The sequence below is a fragment of the Setaria viridis genome, chromosome 1, assembly GCF_005286985.2.
Source record: "Setaria viridis chromosome 1, Setaria_viridis_v4.0, whole genome shotgun sequence".
In the NCBI taxonomy this organism is placed as follows: Eukaryota; Viridiplantae; Streptophyta; class Magnoliopsida; order Poales; family Poaceae; genus Setaria; species Setaria viridis.
Window position 1 is genome coordinate 5,356,869 of NC_048263.2, and position 21,093 is coordinate 5,377,961.

Consider the following 21,093-nt stretch of genomic DNA (forward strand, 5'->3'; position numbering starts at 1 on the left):
TTAGCTCAGTAAATTGTCCAACCTAGTGGTGGTACGTTGCAAGATCTCATTTGCAAGGCAAGAATTTTCTCGACTTTTACATGAATCAGAATTGAAATGTCTTCAGGAAAACCCTTGTGAAATCCCTGCGCTTGTGAATTCTCTCCAACTCGCCTAATTTTTGCCCAAAGCCAACTCCTCGATCTTTCGATCCAGGCCCCGCATCGCACACCACACACCACTCCACTCCCCACCTCGCCTCCGGCGATGGCCGGCCGCGTCCCGGGCGCCGCCGCGTCCTCGCCCCTCCCCCGCGCGCTCCTCCTGCTCGCCGCGCTCGGGCTCTTCACCCTATCCTTCCTCTCCCTCCGCTCGCTCCGCCCCGCCGCGGGCCCCTCGCTCGCCACCGCCACGGCCTCCTCGCTCGCCGCCGCCGCCGCCGACAAGCCCCGCCCTGGCCTCCCGCTCCGGACCTCCTCGTCGGTGTACCACTCCCCCGATGCGTTCGCGGCGGGGTACGCGGAGATGGAGCGGAGCTTCAAGGTGTACATCTACCCGGACGGCGACCCCAAGACGTTCTACCAGACGCCGCGGAAGCTCACGGGCAAGTACGCCAGCGAGGGGTACTTTTTCCAGAACATCCGCGAGAGCCGCTTCCGCACCGACGACCCCGACGAGGCGCACCTCTTCTTCGTGCCCATCTCGCCCCACAAGATGCGCGGCAAGGTCGATCACCTCCCTCCCTCTCTCTTCAGTCCCTTGGAACTCTATTGTTCGTTTCATCGCGCTGTACAACAGTAATAATGCTATTAGTTGTTGGAGGCATTGGGTTAATGTTGAACTGTTCTTATCATGTCCAAAACCACTTTGTGGTTTGTGGCCCATGTCAAGGTTGGCAAATGCTAAATTTCGCCTCATAGGAGTAGGGTTATTTCGTTATCTATAAAGAGGAGTAGGGTTATTCTGAATTTTGTAGCTGAATGTGGAGTGTAGTTAAGATCACCTTGATTGAACTATGATACTGCTGCTAAAGTTTGGACTATCAGTGCTTTGTTTATCTGTATGAATGTACAATGTGATTACATACCTGAAATCTGTATGTTGGTTCAGTTTGCACTTGTAATGGGTTCTTGGAGTATTGTTGATTAATGTGTTCCTATGCTGCAGGCCTGCAGCAGCAAAAGTTAGTAATGTGTTCTGGATCAATGTGCTTACTATTTACATTTTTTTTAAAAAAAAATCTGGTCTTGATTCAAGGCCTTGGTATTTACTTAGGTGTGTTGTTTTTGGCCTTTGCAGGGTACATCATATGAGAATATGACGGTGATAGTTAAGGACTATGTAGAAGGATTGATAAACAAGTATCCTTACTGGAACAGGACACTAGGCGCAGACCACTTCTTTGTCACCTGCCATGATGTAGGTGTTAGAGCATTTGAAGGACTTCCATTCATGGTGAAAAACTCTATTAGAGTTGTATGTTCGCCGAGCTATAATGTTGACTTTATACCGCACAAGGATATTGCTCTTCCTCAAGTACTACAACCATTTGCTCTACCTGAAGGAGGAAATGATATTGAGAACAGGTTAATGTTTGTTCATACAAATACCATGAAAACTTGCTATTATGTTTCCGTACGATACTTGTGCTTATATGGTCATGCAAAGTGAAAATTCTGATTCAGATGAAAAGCTATGTGGAATGCACCCAGTTGTCTCCTTATTCATGCATTGAAGTGTATATAGGTTCACACTATCCATTGCTACGATCTAGTGCAAAGAAACACTTTCGTTGTAACAAAACTGAAAGTAGCGCACAACCATGCACTGGCCAAGGGCTTTAGTTCTTTGCAAAAAAAAATTAATTCAAAATATAATGCTTGCCTGTAGATTTAATGTTGGTTTCTCTTCTTTTTCCTATTAACCTTTCATCTCTTTATTATTTATGGGTAAACATTCACACCACTGTTCTCTGGCATATTCCTAAGACTAGCACCATTGCTGCTTGCTTCTATTGTTCTCAGTTTCACTAACTCCTCAATTCCCATGTCCAATCAATCTCATAAAAAGAAGGTTAGTTGGATTCATGCCATTACAATTTTCAAGAATTGGAAATTTGCCATCGGTTGTGTCACTGACAGGTGGGGGCCACCTCAGTCACTGACAATGGCATTATTCAAATATTTGAAAATTGTAATGGCATGCATGGAATTATTCCTAAAAAGAAACAGAGGGAGTACATTGTACAAATCTAGCTGCACTATTGCTCTATTACAAAATTTGCATCTTAGAACTGATTTTGCAATTGAACAGGACAATTCTTGGATTTTGGGCTGGTCATCGCAATTCCAAAATAAGAGTTATTTTGGCACGATTCTGGGAGAACGACACAGAGCTTGCTATCAGCAACAATCGGATTAGTAGAGCTATCGGGGAGCTAGTTTATCAGAAGCAGTTTTACCGTACTAAGTTCTGTATCTGTCCTGGTGGCTCTCAAGTTAACAGTGCTCGTATATCTGACTCAATACACTATGGTTGTGTTCCTGGTTAGTATTTCTACTAATTGACATGTAAAATACATCACTGTTATATCTATTTCATTTTCATGGGAATACAATTATTTTAGTACTTGCCTGATGATTTTGTTCTAATACATATTCTTCTGTCCTTTTAGTTATTTTGTCAGACTATTATGACTTGCCTTTCAATGATGCCCTTGACTGGAGAAAGTTTGCGGTTGTACTTAGGGAGAGAGACGTGTATCAACTAAAGAGTATTCTGAAATCTATATCACAGGAGGAGTTCGTTTCATTGCACAAATCTCTGGTCCAGGTTTGTTGATTCTGAACAATTGCTAACTCTTACTTTCTTCTTTGCATTCACTGTCCTACAAAAGAGTATTTGGGATTTTCTTTATTAAATTTTGGTGTGATAGAAAAAACGATCTATTGGGTGGCAAGATAGCAAATTATTTGTCAGTAGAAAATTAGCTACTCTGGGGTTTATTTGTGTGAGAGCTCCGAGTCAATTTGAGACAACTAGAAAGTAGAAACCTAACTAAATTCTCGTTTAGTGCTGTGCTAACTGCTTAAGTTGGATTACAGGTGCAGAAACACTTTGTGTGGCATTCACCTCCTCTCTCATATGATGCATTCCACATGGTTATGTACGAACTGTGGTTGCGGCATAATGTGATCAAGTACTGAAGCCTACATTAGTGAGTTTTGATTGCTAACCCAAACGACTGATCCATCAGAAAGATACTGCCAAGTCTGACAGCCTGCTGGTGCTACCTTGAATGCGGCCCATTTGTTCTTTTTCTCTTAGAATCTCCAGCTGGATGAATCATTGAATATAATGAGTAGCTAGTTAGCTACGCATGTTGCAATGGAGAGCATCTGCATGAAAGTAGGCCAGACTCCCAGTTAATAGATGGATGAGTTAATTCTTTCAACGATAGTTGGTTTCCACATATTGCAATCCTTTTCCTCTAGTTATTTTTGTATTTCATAGATCTGATCTGCCTGGTTGATCACATGTGGTTTCTCATACAATTTTTGTGTTCAGTCTTGTAAGTAATGTACAATATTATTGATGATATCAGAATTTATTCTAATCTGACAGAACAGATAGCTGTGAGTTGTGTCTGAAGAAAAGTCTGGTTCTATGGCCCGTTTTTTGAATTAGAGTATTTTCAGTTAAACTCATTGGTACTTGGTAGATTTGAACCTTGGGGTACAAGCTGGAGGCACATACAAATATTTTAGTTTAAGGGGTGAACTGCGAAGGTGTGCCACCATAGTTTTGCCTAATTCTAGCACTAGCCAATTTCTTGGACCCTATATGCAGGATGATTATCCATGTAATGTTGCAAAGGCCATGTCCACCCGAGACCAATGACTTGTAAAATATTGGAGTTCCATCAGGTCATCACAATCACATTATAGAAAGAACATATGAATCTGCAGTTTTGCATCGGTAATTCAGTATGCAAGATGCCTATGCTAAACTTTAGGTATTGCTAGTAATGGAGAATTGCAGACATAGCTATTATTACAGATTATAATATTGCAATAACGGTTCAAAATAAGCAGACAGCCATAGCTTCCCAGGTGAACCATTGTAAGTCTTTCATACAACATGGACTTGTCAGTAGTAAATTATTGATGTTTCCTTGTTGAGTGCACAAACATGAAACATATCATCACGGAACTCAACATTTCTTTCATACAGAGGTGGTATTTGCGCAATGATGCAGTATCAGCTGGCATGATACCATATCACTTTCAGCAGTAGCACCACGTGATCACTTCATAAGGATGCACCTGATTGGTGAGCCATCACATCCGATCAGTCTGAGAGGTAAGCAGTGCAACATGTATATTCCAGCCTTTACATGATCTAGTTTCAGACCTTCTATTGGGATCATGTCCTGAGAGAAACAAAGCAATCAATGATTCAAATGCATAAAGTTGTTAGATGACACAGTCCATTCCTATGCATGATGTAAAATGTACTTTGGAGAAGCAGAAAGGTAAAAGTAAGCAAGGATAATCCCAAAAGGGTTAGTTGACATGGAATTTAGAGCCAATACTTAGCTAAGCTTGTCAACTTCAATAATGTAATGGCATGTTTTTGAGTTACATAGAATGATGTGATTGGCATGGAAGTATTATAGAATTCTTACCGGTCTATTTAAAAAGACCAAATGGGCTGGAATCAAGTAATCAAATGCTGCAAATGATAGATAGTCAACCCCTGCATAATTGCCATATCAGTAAGTTGATTATATTTATTGATTCACCAAATAACAAAGACCAAACAAAAAACAAATTATCCACAATTACAAGCTCCAAGAAAACAATTTGTTGAGCCCTCAACTCTAGATCAAGATTAGAAAAAAGTTACAAACACATGGCTATCAGCACATAAGAGACACCAAGACCCATTCAGAGTATTACTGATGATCTGATAGTGCAGTACATATGTGCTGTTAGGGGAATAATTTCTTACCGACTAGCTTGATGTCAGTGTTATCAAGTAGCCACTGTGCACCATCCTCTGTAAACCCAACAAAACTCGTGTCAATTTCCTTCGTCCACATCAGCTTCCTGGAAACCATTCAGTTCTACTTTCAGTTGTCAACAAAATAGCTGTATAATGATAGCTGAATGTTGAAAAATTTTGTCCTGGAAAAAGAGTAGACCTGTCTGTGTTCAGTGTCCTGAAGAGAACCCGACGAACTCCTTTGGGGATATTTAGGGATTCCATTGCTTGGGCTGTGTCCAGTAAGTGAGATTACTATGTTTTCCCATGATCCCTTGAAATCCCAAAAGAAATGACCACTTGCTACTAAATGCTGGTAATGATGGCCTGTTCACTTCAGCTTATTCAGCCGGCTTATCAGCCACCAAATAGTATTTTTCTCTCACAACAAATCAGTCGTTTCAGCTTTTCAGCCGGCTTATAAGCTGAAGCGAACAGGCCGATGTCTGAATCTCTATTAGTTTATAATTAATATAGGAGCAAGAGTTGGGAATAAGTTCATTTGACATACGAGCTAGTTTGATGATATACTGTAATGCATGATACCTGTTATATTTGTGTCTCTTGGAACATCAATGAGCAATGCAGGCCCTGTCCAGAAAAGGAAAATCACGCACTGTCAAATCATTCTTTTGCGAGAACCACATAGATTTTAATCAATTCTTACATGCAGAATGCTGTGCATTTTAGATCTGTTCAGAATGCAGAAATTTCCTGTGATCAGATAGCTGTATTTATCGATTCCTATAAAATTCATGTGATATTCCTGCTTTCTGTATGGGGCAGAAACAACTGAAGAACAGTAGTTTAACCTGACAATATGACCTACAGTTAAAAAACGTCCAAGTTCTTTTTAGGGGGGGAAAAGAGAAAGGTTTAGACCATTGAACGTCTAGTTCTTTTCAGGGGAAAAAAAGGGAAAGGTTTGGACCCGTATTGGACTCTCTAGCTGGATTCATAAGACCAGTCTCAGTGGACTGAGAAGGTTTGATTAAGAGTTTCATGATTATGGCACCTCAGAATTTTTGCTGACGTGGCAGTCAGCGGCAAGATCATTATGAGAAGAGATGAGATGGAGTTTCATCATAATATGAGACGAGTTTCGTCCCTGTAGAACCTAGCAGTCACAGTTACCAAGATTGGCCTGTATCATAAAACTATGCACTGAGATTGGCACCAGAATTAATCTGCATTTTGCGAACCAGAAATTAATCTGGAACCGCTGGGACTCACCGTTGAGGACGTCGAGGTCGAGCTTGTCGACGTCCAAGCCGGCCTCGAAGTGCTCCTGCACCATATGGCCCGGCGCATCGACGTGGGTCCCGGAGTGCACCAGCATCCGCAGCTCCGACACGTTGTTGATGGACCCGTTGGCCATGGACTCCGTGAGCTGGGTCACCGGGCCCAGCCCGTCCCGCCCGGGCGCCGGCAGCTCCGGCCGGTACGCGTGCGTGATGTCGATGATCCGCCCGCCGCCGTGCTCCTCCAGCCTCACCTCCGCGCCGCCAGAGGCCGGGCCGAAGGTGCTGGCGGCGTCCGCGTACGCCGGGTGGGCGGCGCCGCCGCCGGTGGCCCCGGCGACGAGAACGCCGGGCGCCAGTGTCGCGGCGACCGATAGGAGCATCAGCATCAGAGGAGCAGCAGACATGGCCGGTCGCAGTTCAGATTGGCAAGAGGAAGATGAGTGGCAAATGAGCAGCTGCCCACACCCACGGCTTCTTGGGGACTCTTCAGCGGAAGGACAAACACCGACCGTTTCATTCTACAGTATAGTCTTTAACAAATTGTTGCACACGTCAGATATGATGGCGACAAGCCGATAATTATGTCCTGCAAACCAACCGATGAGCAGCAACTTGATGCCACCAATCGATATTCTTTCAGCGACTGCGACGCCGGAGGTCGGAGGAGAAGGGAAGAGGTTTTTTTCTAGTAAAAACTTGTAGCAATCGTCAGAACAGATTTGGTGACAACTAACCAGTAGCTAGTTGCCAAAATTTCAGGCATGATCAAAGTTTCAAAAGGTTATGTGGGGCTCTAAATTCAAACCTGAACACAACTATTGCCATCGTTATATTCTGATAACCTTCTTGGGGGCAGTAGCTTCTGAATTTTCAGGCTAATCGTAACTAGAAATTTGGGAGGAGAGTACAAGCTGCTTGACAACCCTAAGAAATTTTAAGGCTCTATTGGGATTTGACAGGGACCCAAATCCTTGAGATCTCAAGTTCGAGCCAGCTGTTCTTACACCACAGACTTACCCACAGCTTACTTTTACATTACCACGACAGAAATATTGCTGTTGCTTTATTTATACTCCCTCCATCCTTTAATATATGACGTTGATTAGTTAAAAAATGAGCTAACCAACGTCATATAATAGAGAACGGAGGTAGTATATTTTCTGAAATGTCTAGACATATCTACATGACTACATGGCTTGCAGCATTTCCTTTTCATACAGACATGGCTCAGTACGCACCAAGATATCAAGCCAGGATGGAGCATCAGGTGGCTTGATACAGTTTGTCCTTCGGCAACACCAGGGAGTGATCACTTGATAAGGATGCATCTGACGGGTGAACCCTCAGCTCCAACCAGCCTGAGAGGTAAGCAATGCAGATTGTATATTCCCGCCGGGACATCGTCTAGTTTCAGACCTTCGACTGGGATTATGTCCTGACAGAACAAAGAAAGCAAAATCAACCAATGGTCCAAATGCTATGCGCTCTTTTTAGGTACAAGAAAAGGTTATTTGAAATAAAACAAGCACATATAATTTGGAACCTAATATATTATGCTACACTTGTCAACAGTCAACACTGAACTGCTGACATGTTTCCTGAGTTATATAGCAGTAAAGCTTCACATGGAAATCTTCTGTGCTGGAATTGGGGAAGAAACAGAATGAAATATTTTAGGTCAGGAAACTGCAGTATCTAACCGGATTTTTGAAGAAGACGACATGGGCAGAGATCAAGTGATCAAATGCTGCAACTGAGAGATAGTCAACCCCTGCACAATTGCCAATATCAGTATGTCAAGTGTTAATCAGTGCGCTGAGTAACAAAAGGCCACAGAAGAAACTGAAAGGCTGCACAGTGTACACAATTTAAGGTTACTAGCACATATATGTTATGAACAGATTGTGCAAAGATTGCGGGAAACCAAATTTTATTCAACCAATCAAATATCGCCAACTATTTGGTACTGCAGTAACTCTATGCTGTCAGGAAATAATTTCTTACCAACTAGCTTGATGTCGGTGTTGTCAACCAACCACTGTGCACCATCCTCTGTAAATCCAACATAACTAAGGTCACCTGCCTTCTTCCACATCAGCTTCCTATGAACCGTTTGCTTAGACGATCAATACAGTATAAACCTCCAAGCATGATTGTGCTTAAAGATATTTTAATGGTGTAACTCATAACCCTACTAGAAGTCTATGATACTGCCCTGAGCAGGGAGTCATACCTGTCAGTGTTCAGTGTCCTGAATAGAACTCGGCGAACTCCTTTGGGGATTTTTAGGGATTCCATTGCTTCAGCTGCATGGATTCATTGGGGATTAATATACTATATACATGTATTCTCTTTTCATGGAACTAAATTGCAGCAAAATCACGCACAAGATGTATTTGATACATAAAACATTATCTGTATACGGCACCATAATAGATTATACACGTTTATCCCATACCATACTTATAAATCTTTACTAAATAATAAGAGCAACAGCTGTGAAATGAGGCAATTCATCAGATAATTTGGTAGAGGAGCTAAGTCACTCAAAATGAAAAGCATGGTACCTGTTATATTTGTGTTCCTTGGAACATCAACCAGTAATGCAGGTCCTGTGTCCAGTAAGTAGGAATCAATCAGTAAGGCAAATCATTTACAACATGATCTATACTCAAGTATAACATGCAAAATTCTGCAATCTCAGGCCAAGCGCATGGCGACCCTCATCCAACGCACTGGAATGGTAGATTCACATAACCACAACACCGGATTCACCGCGTAAGGCTCTGAGAAGTCTAACTCTACTCATCATGTGGGAGGTTTGGAAATAACGGAATGAGCGCATCTTCAATGCACATGAGAGCTCTACAACGACGTTGCTGGCGAAAATCAAGGAGGAGTCGTTAGCGTGGATGCTGGCGGGGGCAAAAGACCTAGCGTTACTCGTAGCGCGAGAGTAGTCCTTGTCTTCTTGCATGGCTAGCCGCTCGGCTGGCTGTTTGTTTTTCCTTTTGATTTTGTTTCCTTCCTGTAAACTTCTGCTTTACCAATGAAATAGGCACAACGTTCGTTCAAAAAAAATTCTGCAATCAAACAGATAAAGGATTGTCTATTTCGCATCTACTCTGAATCTGAAAACACTACCTACAAACAATCAACCCCGGATATGTGCGTCCGAAGTTCTGAACCAGCGTGTTTGTGCATCTCGTGGCTCAAAATAGAAGCTAATATAGGCTGAGAGGAACGGAATCAGTTGATCCTTCGCGAGCTACCGTTAAGGACAACGAGATCGAGCTTGTCGGCATCAAGGCCGGCCTCGAAATGCTCCTGAATCATGTGCCCCGGCGTGTCGATGTGAGTGCCGGCGTGCACCACCATCCGGAGCTCCGACAGGTTGCAGAAGGACCCATTGGCCATGGACATGGTCTGGAACACCACGGGGCCCAGCCCGTCCGGCCCGACCCCCGGCAGCTCCGGCCGGTACGCGTGCGTGATGTCGACGATGCGCTCGCCGTCGTACTCCTCCAGCCGCCGCGCCCCCGCCGCCGGCGCCGCAGAGGCAGGGCCGCAGGTCCCCACGGCGTCTGCGTACGCCGGGTGGGCCGCGATGCCACCGTCGTCCCCGGCGGCAAGAACGCAGGACGCCGTTGTCACGGCGAGCAGGAGGGTCGCCATCAGAGGGGGAGGAAGAGACATGGCCACGAGCTGACAGCTTGCAGGCAAGAAAGCGAGCAGCAAACGGCCAGCAATTGAGCACAGTGACGCTGAGGAAGACTGAGCAAGCTGCACAGTGCTGGTCTAATGCTCTTGATCGCACTCGATCCTTTCCAGTCCAGACACCGGATAGTTTATCTTTGGCTCACGCCTAAAATTATTGGGATAAAGGGCTGACACTGACGAGTTCTCGAGTTTAAAATTCGTGTCTCTCGTAAGATTCGGAAGCCATAGCCGAAAAGCCAAAAGGAGAGGCGTGATGCCAAGCCACCATAAACAATTCTTCTCTTTTTTTCCCACTCTCTATGCATCATTCCAGTCAGAGGCTACACTCGCATAACATGAGTTTTTGCATGCGAGTGTCGCTTTCGACAAAGTTCAATCAAGGAGACGGCTTGCAGTCTAAAGCTTAGGTGGCACCCGGTTCTTCTTGTGTGTATCCTCGAAAAAAAAAATGGCACCTTTGTGCATGCAAGGTCTCGTGTGTATGCAAGAGTTGTTGGCCGGTGGTGGGCCTTGTATGTCAGCGTAAGGAAGAGGGTTTCAAAAAGATCTTGCCGTGGATAGCGGACAAGCGGTTGGGAATCTCCGAATTCCCCGTCCTCGATTCGATCCCCACCATGTTCATCCTCATCTCAAATTCTCAATTCCAAAATTGATCCACAGACCAGCAAGGGGTTTGAGACGATGATGATGCGTTACCGTTGAGGACGTCGAGGTCGAGCGTGTCGACGTCGAGGCCGGCGGCGAAGTTGTCCTGGTTGATGTGCCCCGGCGCGTCGACGTGGGTGCCCGTGTGGCACTCCATCCGCAGCTCCGACAGGTTGTACTCGGAGCCCTCCGCCATGGAGTGCTTGAGCCGCACCACGGGCCCCGCCACCGCCCCCGGCGCGAACGCAGGCAGGTCCGGCACGTACGCGTGCGTGATGTCGATGATGCGCCCGGCGGGGCCGCGCTCCCGCAACCAAAACCCGCCGCCGCCGGCGTCGGAGTCCACCGTGCAGGTGCCCTCGCCGGAGGGGTACCCCGGGTGCGCGTCGCCGCCCGCGGATAGGGGCGAGGGTACGAGGAGGAGGAGAGCGAGGAGCAGGGAGGCGAACAGCGCCACGGCCATGGTGCCCGGGCCGGAGCTAGCTGGAATCTGCTACTGGTGGGCTTCCGCTTCTGCTTCTGCTTCTCGTTCGCTGGAGACTGGTCACTGATGGTTGGCACACTATTCTCCCGCGGCATTTATGGCCTCTCGATCACCCGCCGCCGCCGCACCAGCCGCACGATGGCGACGGCGCGCGATCCTGGCTGTCCGTTCCCGCGGCCCGCCGGATCAACGCTGCCGCTGCTGTTGCTACACCTACCTACACTCTGCTCTGCTCCAGAAGAAAGATCGACAGTGAGGGGTACATGTACACGACATGTGTGTGCTCACCAACGTAAGAGAAACTAGCTAGGTGAATTTTCGTTAAAAAATCGTCCTCAATTTGTTGGATTAGAACCTGGAGAAGAACTATACCGAGTAGGCGAAGCCAGCCATCTCATCTCATCCACGGCCGGCCGGCAGGCGAATGGTCGAGTAGAGATGGTCAGAAGTTGCTGAGCTTGACGTCAACACACTAGTGCACGGCGGGACACCATGCTCCGATCGAAAGGGACAAGCTGCAAGCTGCGCACCACTGGTCTCGGAAGAAGTAAACTAACGACACAGGCACGCAGAAAAGGAGAGGGATGGTTTTGAAGCGATCAAACAAGAGTTTTTGGTTGGCGTCTAGTGGGTGGTGTAGGGTGCAGGTATGGATCCGATGGATGCCGATGAATAAGTTAATCAGCACCGTGTACCACGTTGCAGCTTAATTACATGTACGCAATTAAGGAATGCAGATCGGGATGGGATGTTTCCTTCTTTGGCACTGATTGCCAAGAAAGATCGATCGTTCGATGGCGAAGCAGGCATGGTATGCTCTCGTTATGGAAGGCTGGAACAGGTGCGACACGTCCACGGCCGTCGGCCAGGCCAGGCCGTCGCCCAGGCGCCGTTCGCTCAGCGAACCGCCCCGCTACACGAGCATCGCCACGACCCGGCCGACGAGGGATTCCCTCGGGGCGCGTTTGGCAGCCCGCATGGAGGTTAGGTCCAGCTAGCACAACAAGTTGTTCGCTAACCTCACTACTAGAGAACTGACCTTCCATCCAACCTTTTTTATCGTGGTTAATATTGAACTCGTGACTAAAGTGGCTTTAGTCCCAGGTCAAAAATGTGTCACCGAAAGCTACCGCGGGAGGAAGTTTTAGTCTCGGTTGTAAATACCGGCTCCAAAAAAATCCCACCGACGCTCCCCCTTTTGTCCCGGGATTGAAGGGGGGCCTTTAGTCCCGGTTGTGAATTCCAACTGAGACTAAACGGCCATCCCAACCTTTTCACGTGCGTCTCGCGAGGCCTTTTATCTCCACTCCACAGGCAGCTCCTCTACCACTTATCTCTTCTCCCTCCTCCTCCTCTCCCTCCTCACCCTTTCTTCCAGGCGGGCGGGCAACGCGGGCAGCGTGTGGCCGGTGGGTGGCGCGGGCGGGCGGGCGGCGTTGTGGCCTTTTTTTTAATTTTTTTAAAACTTTTTAGTCCCGGTTGGTGACTAAATGGGGTCTTTAGTCCCGGGAAAAACGATCCGCTAGCCTGCATCGCATGGAACACAAAAGTCGACCGTTTCACGCAGTGCAGGCCCGCGCGAGCGCGTTTTCACGCATGCAGAGGGAAGCGTGGGAGACGGACGCGGCCTGACGCCATAATTTGGGCTGGCTAGGGTTCCCACCGTTGGTATATAGCGGTAGCCTCCCGAGCGCGTCGCCCTCCTCCCCCGCAGACGCGCCGCCTCCACCGACTCCTACACTCCTTTCCCTTATCTCCCTTTCGCACTCGACTCCTCCACTCCTCTCCTCTCATCCCGGCGACTTTACAGCGGAGGCGACGGTGCGGCTGGTTGCGGAGTGCCTGATCCGGAGGCGTCCGTGGTCGCCTACACCGGCAGCCGCGAGTACTTCCGACGAGTGCGGGTACTTCTTCACCGGCGAGCGTCGGGTCTCCATCAGCAACAAACACTGGATCCGTGCTTCGTCTTCGTCACCGAGCAGATCTGCTACCTCTTCGTCCGCAGCAACTTGAGCAACATCTTTGTCCCCAGTGTGACCTACTTCTTCCTCTCCACCGAGCAGATCTGCCTCGTCTACTTGCTGTTCTAGGCGTCCCTTGGCTCGTCCACTAGCACGCGCTACTTCCTCATCTTCCCCATGATGGTCGTCTTCATCTTCGCGGAGGTATGGTCCGGATCCACTATCCTCTTGCAGTTTGGGTGGAGGTTCGTATTGTTTGCGATGGGGTAAGGTATCCTACGATGGAATCTTCGTATTGTTGTTCAATTTTTTACTATTTGTTAGGTGGAATTCCTCAGGTTAGGCTCGGATCTACTATCCTCTTGCAGTTAGGGTGGCTTTTCGTCTTGTTTGTGATGGGATAGGGTCTCCGATGATAGAGTCTTCGTATTGTTGTTCGATCTTTTACAATTTGTTGGGTGGAATCCCTCGGGTTAGAGTTCTTGCGGAGTGGATCTGATATTATGGTTTCTTTGTGCGGTTAGTGGGGTATCCTCACTGGATCTACATGTCTATTTGATGCACTGTCTTGGCTTCTATGCCTTAGCTTGTTGTTTATAGTTGATTCATGATGTTATTTACCATTCATGTGTAGTTACCGCGTGGATGTGCACTTGTTGCCATGAACCTGTCTCTAATGTCGGTCTGTGTTACCGACGAGGAGCCTGCCCGAGGCTAATATGGTTGTTCTGTGCCTCTAGGAGGGTACCTTGGGTGGTAGCCGTGGCAATGATGCTGTTGTGGTGTTTTCTTTGTTTGATGATGTTGAGGAGGAGCCTTTGGGAGGCTACTTTTCATAGCTGCCGGGGCAATGATACCTGTTGGACCTGTTTCCTTGTATGATGGCTGGTTTTGGAGGATGATGTGTTCAGGAGGAGCTTCTGGGAGGCTACTTTGGTAGCAGCCAAGGTAGTGATACCTGTTGGACCTATTGACTTATCTGTTGGGTGTTTTTGGTCAATGATGTGTTGAGGAGGAGCCTTTAAAAGGCTACTTTGGTAGCAGTCAAGGGAATGACCCCTCTGTTGCCATGTTGCTGTATACTGCCACACCTTAGAATGTCTTCATTTCCATTTCAGCACTCAAGTTCTAAAATTTCTTTATTATCATGCCATAATGCAGATGGAGTTGCATGACTACCGTGCCAGGATGGTTTCTCAAGCTGCTGCTCTTATTGTTGTATGCATTGCATTTCTGTACGCTAGGCTTATGAGGGCCACGTCTGATTCAGATGAGGAAGAGAACTCTGTTTGAGTTCATAGGGTAGTGGTCGATGTTGAGAGGCAGGCAAACCTTGATAAGATATATAACTGCATAGAGGTTGAGTCTGTAAGCATTCTAAGGATGTGTAAAGCTCCTTTCTTTCAGTTGGTTAACCTGTTTAGAGAGAGGCACCTCCTAGAGGACAGCATACACACTAGTGTTGAGGAACAGGTTGCCATGTTCCTCCACATTGTAGGACACAACTAGAGATTTAGGGTGATCCATCATACCTTTAGGAGATCCATAGAGACTGTTGCTGACGGCAGTTAGCACGTCAATTTATGAACCGCAAGCGTACGGATCAGTTGTAGCTCTTCCCTTAAAGTAATCCCCAAGGTTTAGCAATCTATGGAACAAGTGAATTTGCATGCTTAACTAAGAACTAATCTATGTAACCGAAGATTCTTTGTATATGATAAGGTTGATCTAACAAAAGAACTAGTGACTTAGATTAAAGCAGATAGAGAGTATGAATGTAAACAAGATAGATAAAACGCTTGTCTTAGGGATCTAGTATCACTTGTAGATGTAATCACCATGCATGAAAGAACTGGATCTAAGTGTTATTGTGAGTGGATGTGAACCATGCCCAACACTTTCCCTCTCGCACGTTGTCACTACACGAGGGTACTTAAATATTGAACGATAAAAACATGGCTTAATGATCATTCTAGGTAAGCAAATAAGCAACTAAAAGTAGTGCTGGCTAGCCATTACATGAAAGAGCATCATCAAGATATGATAAATAACAAATATATCTTAAACAAGAGGTTCAACGATTACAAATCAAGATCTCCATACAACCCTGAGGACAAACAGAGACTTTACCCCATAATCTTACACATGTTGACAGAATTCTAGGTAAAGATTGTCCTGTAGATCAATTGGATCAAAAACAACGATGAATGGGGGCAGAAAAGCCCCAGACCGATCGGCCTGGGCACCTCCAAGCCGATCGGCTAGGGAGGTTCCTTCCTCCTATGGTGCTCCGCTTCGTGTGGCTTCTCATAGATCCAATCTTCTCTCCGTTTTTCCTCCTTGTGGCGGCGGTGGATGGTGTTTACGTGGTGTTTTCTCCTCTCTCTCCAACTCTCTCTTCCTTAAAGTTCATGAGGGGGTATTTATAGTCTCCTATAAGCAACGACTCTAGGTCAATGTCGGTGAAAAAACCCTAGACATCATCGTAAACTTCACGCTGAAGAAACGGGAGGTCGACCGGGCCCTGGAATGGGCTAGGCTGATTGGCCTAGAGGATCCCAGGCCGATTGGCCTGGGCCCTTCCTGGCCCTTCTGGTCCTCTCTTTCCTTGTGCTGGCTTCCCTCGACGACCCATATCCAAATGTCCATTAAGCTCTTTATGCAAACCCCCTTTATTATGTTGTATTTCATGTTATTATGCAATATACTCCAAAATACAACACATATGCAATAATTGGGTTATTTCAGGTGCCAAATGGTGGGTTAATATAATATTAAGCATGAGAATACTAGTTAAATAGCACTAAAAGTGTGCAATAATGAGCGTCAACAACTGTCAGTAGGTACTTTGCATAGGTGCTTTATGCAGTTGGGGAGCTGAGGGGTGAGATGATCAGAGCCCCTGATGGTGCCACCCATCCTAAAATCTTTGGGAGCCTGAGATGGAACCCACACTTCAAGGTACTTGGGTAGTTTGTATTGTACGTTGTTGCTGCACTTTTATTTACACAATACATGGTACATTGATGCATGCATGTTAATTCTTCTAGGACTGCATTGGAGCTATTGATGGCACCCGCATTCTTGCTAGAGTGCCATTTAAGATGCAGCTAATTTTAGAGGCGGTAAGAACAGCACAACATAGAATGTGCTAGCTGCTGTTGATTTCGACATGAGGTTCACCTATATCCTTGCTGGGTGGGAAGGATCAGCTCATGATGCGCTGATCCTAGCTGATGCGTTAGAGCGGGATGATGGGCTAAGGGTGCCACAGGGTACATTGTCCACCCAACTTGTTACAGGCACAAGTTATTTTATTTTCTTCCACTAGGTAGCTCATGTACCGTAAATCCATTCATGTGTAGGGAAATTCTACTTGGCTGATGCTGGCTACGCTTTGCGGTCTGGATTCCTTCCTCCGTATCGGGTTGTTAGGTACCACATGTCGGAGTTCGAGGGTAGGAGAACCCTTAATAATGCCAAGGAACTGTTTAACCTAAGGCACTCATCCCTCCGCACAACAATTGAGAGGGCATTTGTGGCTCTTAAGGGCAGGTTTCGAATGCTAGACAATAAGCCATACCATCCATACCCCTCTCAAGTTAAGGTTGTCATTGCTTGTTGTATTCTGCATAACTGGATCTTGGGGTCTGTGGTAGATGAAGTTATCCCAAGGGAGGATTTCTCCTACCACCCTCACAAACACAGCCTGCACCCACTCATGCAGCCATGTCACAGGAAGCTAGGGCCTGGGGTGCTAAGAGGGATGAGTGGGCTTTAGCTATGTGGCAGAATAAGAGGTCTTCTAGGGTGTAGTGTCATGTGTGTTTTAGTGGAACTGTAAGGAACCATGGTGTGGCATTGATGTGATGCTGGCTGGAACTTGCTGACCTCAACTATACTTAATTTAATTTGCTTTCTCCCTGCATTTGCTGTTGTTTAAATTCTGTTTGTTTTTACACATTTGCTGTTACTATTTTGTTTTTATCACCTTGTGGTTACTTTGATGTTTTCCCTGCTGCCTATTAATTTGCTATTGCTCTAGGGACATAAGGGCTGCAATGACCTAACCTATGATATGTCTGGTACTTAATGGTTTGTGGTGCAATCTATGCTATTGGCTATCTAGGCCAATGGCTGAGGAGGACATGTTCTTTGGTTCTGTTGCTGCTGGGTTTGCTAGTGCTGGTCAGCTACTTGTTGGTCAGGGTGTTGTTCCTTCTACCTCGAGCCTGGGTCTGCTGGTGGTGTTGTGGCTGGTGTGGGTGGTGCTGCTGGTGCTGTTGCTCAGGCTCTAGGGGGTGGTGGTGGTGGTCCTACGAGACTGGGGGCTGGTGGTGGTGGTGGTCAGGGATAGGGTGGTGGAGCTGGTGGTGGTCTGCCTCACCTTCATATGAGGTAGACCACTGCCACCTCCGGGTTTATGCTGCGTCGCATGTGTGAGCTTATTGGCACTGGTATGAGGCCTGAGAAGGGCTTCAAGGAGGTGCATGTGAACAAGGGGGCCAAGGCACTGCGGGAATGGACTGGGGAGCATGTCACCTCCACTCAGATGTACAACCACTTGCGTAAGTGGCGGCAGAGGTGGGGTAGGGTGTGCAAGCTCAGGAACCTCAGTGGTGCTATCTGGGATTGTGACACATGCAGCATCACTCTTGAGCAGGAGCACTACCTGCTGCAAGGTGCTGGGAACAAGAGGAAGAGGACTGCCATGTCCGAGGAGAAGATACTTGTCCTTACCAACATGATAGATGCCGTGAACAATGTGGCTGTTGCACTAAGGGAGACTGGGCCTGAGCAGGAGCACCCTGACCTCTACAATGTTGTGATGCTGACCCCTGACTTCTCTGAGGAGGCCCTCATCATTGTTTTTAGCCACCTCCTGGACAGCAAGTCACAAGACAATGCCTTTGTGAAGATGGGCGAGAACCACCGCATCCTCTGGCTCAGGACCTGGCTAGGCAAGCACTACTACATGTGTTGCTACTACCTTCTGGCTCAGGGAAAACAACTGAGCATGTCTCCATCCCTGATCACTCCCTTCTTTTGCGCAGATCTCTATATACGTAGGTCTGATCTGATAGGGTGTAGCCTCACTTGCACTTGGGTTTTTGTGTTGGTTTTTGGATTCACATGGGGGTGGCTAATTACTAATTAAGTTCTATGGCAGCATGACAAGGTTAAGAACATTAGAACTAACTATTTGCTAAGGATCTTCATGGTTAGTAAGTATTGTAATATGATGGTTCTAGCACTACTATATGCTTATGATGTGATGCCATGTATGCCTAAGATGCATGTTTGCTTTACTTTAGTAATTTGCCATCTTGATATTTTCCTGATCTGCTTTATTTTGGTATTTGTTTTATTTTCATGATCTTAGCCTATTTTTCCCTTGTTGACATGTTACTGTTGCTGTTTAACTTGATATTTATCTTGGTGACAGGTCCTGCTATTATTTACCTACTTGTTTGGCATGATCACATGTTGGTTCTGTTGTTTAATTTGCTATTTAACTTGTGATCATGTTCCTTTGTTGTTCAATTATGTGTTTAACTTGATACCATTTTCCTGCTATTCTTGACCTATTTGATTTGTTACCTTGCTGTTGTTGTTGTTTCCCTCCTTCTTTGGCCTATGATGATTACTATTAGGTTGGGCAATGATGAAGTGGTATTTCTGTTATTGTTTTTGTACATGGTGTTCTCTGTTTGGTGTCTTTTAGCTTGAGGGATATGGGTACCCCATAGGTCCCTACCGATCAGGATACTGGCCGGACCTGACAAATGGACCTGCCCGACCAGCGGGTGCGGGGCAAGGACGTGAAGATACTTGGAGTACACGCCAAGGAGCCGGGCGATTCAAATCAGCCCAGATAGTGCGGGATACGTATTGTAGTCCGACTCAGACTACCTTCCATGTAACTACCAAGTAGATTAGATTCAAACCGACTTGTAACCCTAGATCGTCAGCCTATATAAGGCGGCCAAGGGAGCCTCCTGAGGGCAACCCAACAATCACATCTCAACTCTCAAGCAATACAAGTCACCAAGCATACATGATGTAGGGTATTACTCTCCGGAGGTCCGAACCTATCTAAAACCCTCGTGTCCCTTCTGTTCTTGCGATCATCTTCAAGTTCTTGGTTTCGCAAGATCCCCTCCACCTACAAATCAACCACTTGGGTAACCCCATGGTGGACTGTCGGGCTTATAAATCCAACACAGCTTTATTACCTCTGTTCTTCTCTTTCTTTCTGCTCTTCCGCTGCCACTTTGGAGTCCACCTGTCTGTATGGCAGTTTGCGGATATTTGACTTATGATCTGAGGTCCCTCATACTTTTTTCTACGACTGTGATGCACTTGTACTGAGGCAATCTCATGTTACCTGCCAGTTCTGCTATGTTTGTTTATTTGGGGATGATGAGTTAAGTTATTTGTGCTCTGACCCAGCACATTCTTGATCTGACTTTGTGGTTTTTGATGATCGAATTACAGTTTTCAATCCAAATATTTTAGGAACGATTTCAGACTGGTGAGGCAACTGCTTTCAGCATGGTGAGGCTCCTTTTTTTGCCGCTTTCTTTGCGTGTCTTACTCATGTGTGCGGATGATGATAGGATAGCTTGCGAGTGCCGAGGTAGGGTTGTATTTCCCAAGCTCGATGTGGACCTTGGTAATATTGCATATGGTAACTTCACCAACATCCACTTGAGCTTGGTGAGTAGGACCTCTCGGTAGGACACAAGCAACCCTCTTTGACACCTCCGTGTTCCTTGTGGCAATGATGTAAAGGTGTGTAGCATGCATGCCGCAAGATGTTGCCTACATACTGAGCCAAACAAGGTATACCTAATCGGTAGCATGCATGCCGCAAGAAGATCTGCACTTGAGCTGAGCCTAAAGAAGAGGGCATTCTCTTATTATGCTGCTTTGTTTGTTTTTCTTCAGTTGAGACGATTATGTCCATGGCGATGATGATGCATGGTGATAACCAAACGCATTAGCAACTGCAAGATCCTTGCAGGTGTTAGCTCCTAGTGATGCGGTCAGGGGTTCCTCTGACTGCCTCATTAGGAGGCAACTCCTGCATGTGTTATATTTCGTAGGCAAGTACTGAATTTCACCTGAGCCATGCTTTACTTTCTTCCCAATGATGGAAGAATTTTCTTTTCCCAAATGCATTCTGTCTAAGGCTTTTATTCACACATTCCCTGACTTGTGAATTTTGTTTTTGTTCCCTATGTTGGTGGTTTCGACTGGTAGCAATGGTGCTTGGAGATGTTGCCTGCTGCTGCCCCAAGTTCATGCCTCATCAGTTATTGGTTTCTTCTTGTTCTGCTATTCATGTTGGAGTTATGGGTGGGAGGCCTTCACAAGATCGGTTTCTTACTATTTGTGGTTCTAATTTCGTTTCTCAAAGTCCTGTGTACAAGATGAAAGTGTACATTGTTCCTTCTTGGTTCACATGCAACTATCATGCAATTCCTCTTCATGATGTTACCATACTTGTTAATTACTTTCTGAAACTGATGTAATTAGCTTTGTATGTAAATTTGTGTTATATTTGAACTGATGACCTCCCTAATTAGGTGTTTCGAACAAGAGTTTATGCAATCATACTTTGATGTGTGCATTTCTGGGCGCCTGTAGCTGGGTGGTAACCTTCACCAGCACCTGCGCATGGTGAGGGCACCTGTCCCCTATGCAGGCTACCAAACGCCATCTCTAGATGGTAGTTGGGGTAGTTATGGGGGCCAGAGCCAGCCCACCATAACAAACATAATCCCGATCCAGCCAGTACCATGGGGTACAGATTTGCCAATCAACATCTCTACACCCTATGAGCTTGGCCCACCTAGCTCCATCCTAGCTCATGGGCCCGGCTGAGGTTATACAGGCTTCCAAACGCACCCTCATTGCCCAACTAGATCCCTGCACGCCGCGAGAACGGAGGAGGAAGCGGGAAGAGCACAACGCGTGGCTAACAGCTAACTGGCGCTATGTAACTCTG

At 46.4% G+C, this 21,093-nt stretch overlaps 3 protein-coding genes across 4 annotated transcripts; 1 reads left to right on the top strand and 2 right to left on the bottom strand.

Annotated features, from left to right (window-relative positions):
- The first annotated feature begins 187 nt into the window (after nucleotides 1-187).
- Nucleotides 188-3,607, top strand: LOC117849692 (probable glycosyltransferase At5g03795). The gene is made up of 5 exons (XM_034731338.2): nucleotides 188-705; nucleotides 1,279-1,565; nucleotides 2,293-2,525; nucleotides 2,654-2,811; nucleotides 3,084-3,607. The coding sequence occupies exons 1-5, from the start codon at nucleotides 247-249 to the stop codon at nucleotides 3,183-3,185; spliced, it is 1,239 nt and encodes a 412-aa protein (XP_034587229.1). The 5' UTR covers nucleotides 188-246; the 3' UTR covers nucleotides 3,186-3,607.
- A 452-nt stretch (nucleotides 3,608-4,059) lies between these two features.
- LOC117849724 (cyclase-like protein 1) lies at nucleotides 4,060-6,789 on the bottom strand. The gene is made up of 6 exons (XM_034731377.2): nucleotides 6,259-6,789; nucleotides 5,572-5,616; nucleotides 5,186-5,258; nucleotides 4,993-5,090; nucleotides 4,667-4,737; nucleotides 4,060-4,411 (listed from the first exon to the last, which is right to left on the bottom strand). The coding sequence occupies exons 1-6, from the start codon at nucleotides 6,671-6,673 to the stop codon at nucleotides 4,286-4,288; spliced, it is 828 nt and encodes a 275-aa protein (XP_034587268.1). The 5' UTR covers nucleotides 6,674-6,789; the 3' UTR covers nucleotides 4,060-4,285.
- A 395-nt stretch (nucleotides 6,790-7,184) lies between these two features.
- LOC117849712 (cyclase-like protein 1) lies at nucleotides 7,185-11,197 on the bottom strand. 2 transcript variants are annotated; one of them, XM_034731367.2, is made up of 6 exons: nucleotides 10,686-11,197; nucleotides 8,837-8,881; nucleotides 8,503-8,575; nucleotides 8,274-8,371; nucleotides 7,970-8,040; nucleotides 7,185-7,704 (listed from the first exon to the last, which is right to left on the bottom strand). In XM_034731367.2, exons 1-6 carry the CDS (start codon nucleotides 11,095-11,097, stop codon nucleotides 7,579-7,581), a joined length of 825 nt encoding a protein of 274 aa, XP_034587258.1. In that variant the 5' UTR covers nucleotides 11,098-11,197; the 3' UTR covers nucleotides 7,185-7,578. The 2 variants fall into 2 exon arrangements, with proteins under 2 accessions (XP_034587258.1, XP_034587253.1); XM_034731362.2 differs by lacking the exon at nucleotides 10,686-11,197 and adding an exon at nucleotides 9,542-10,611.
- Between the last annotated feature and the right edge of the window lie 9,896 nt (nucleotides 11,198-21,093).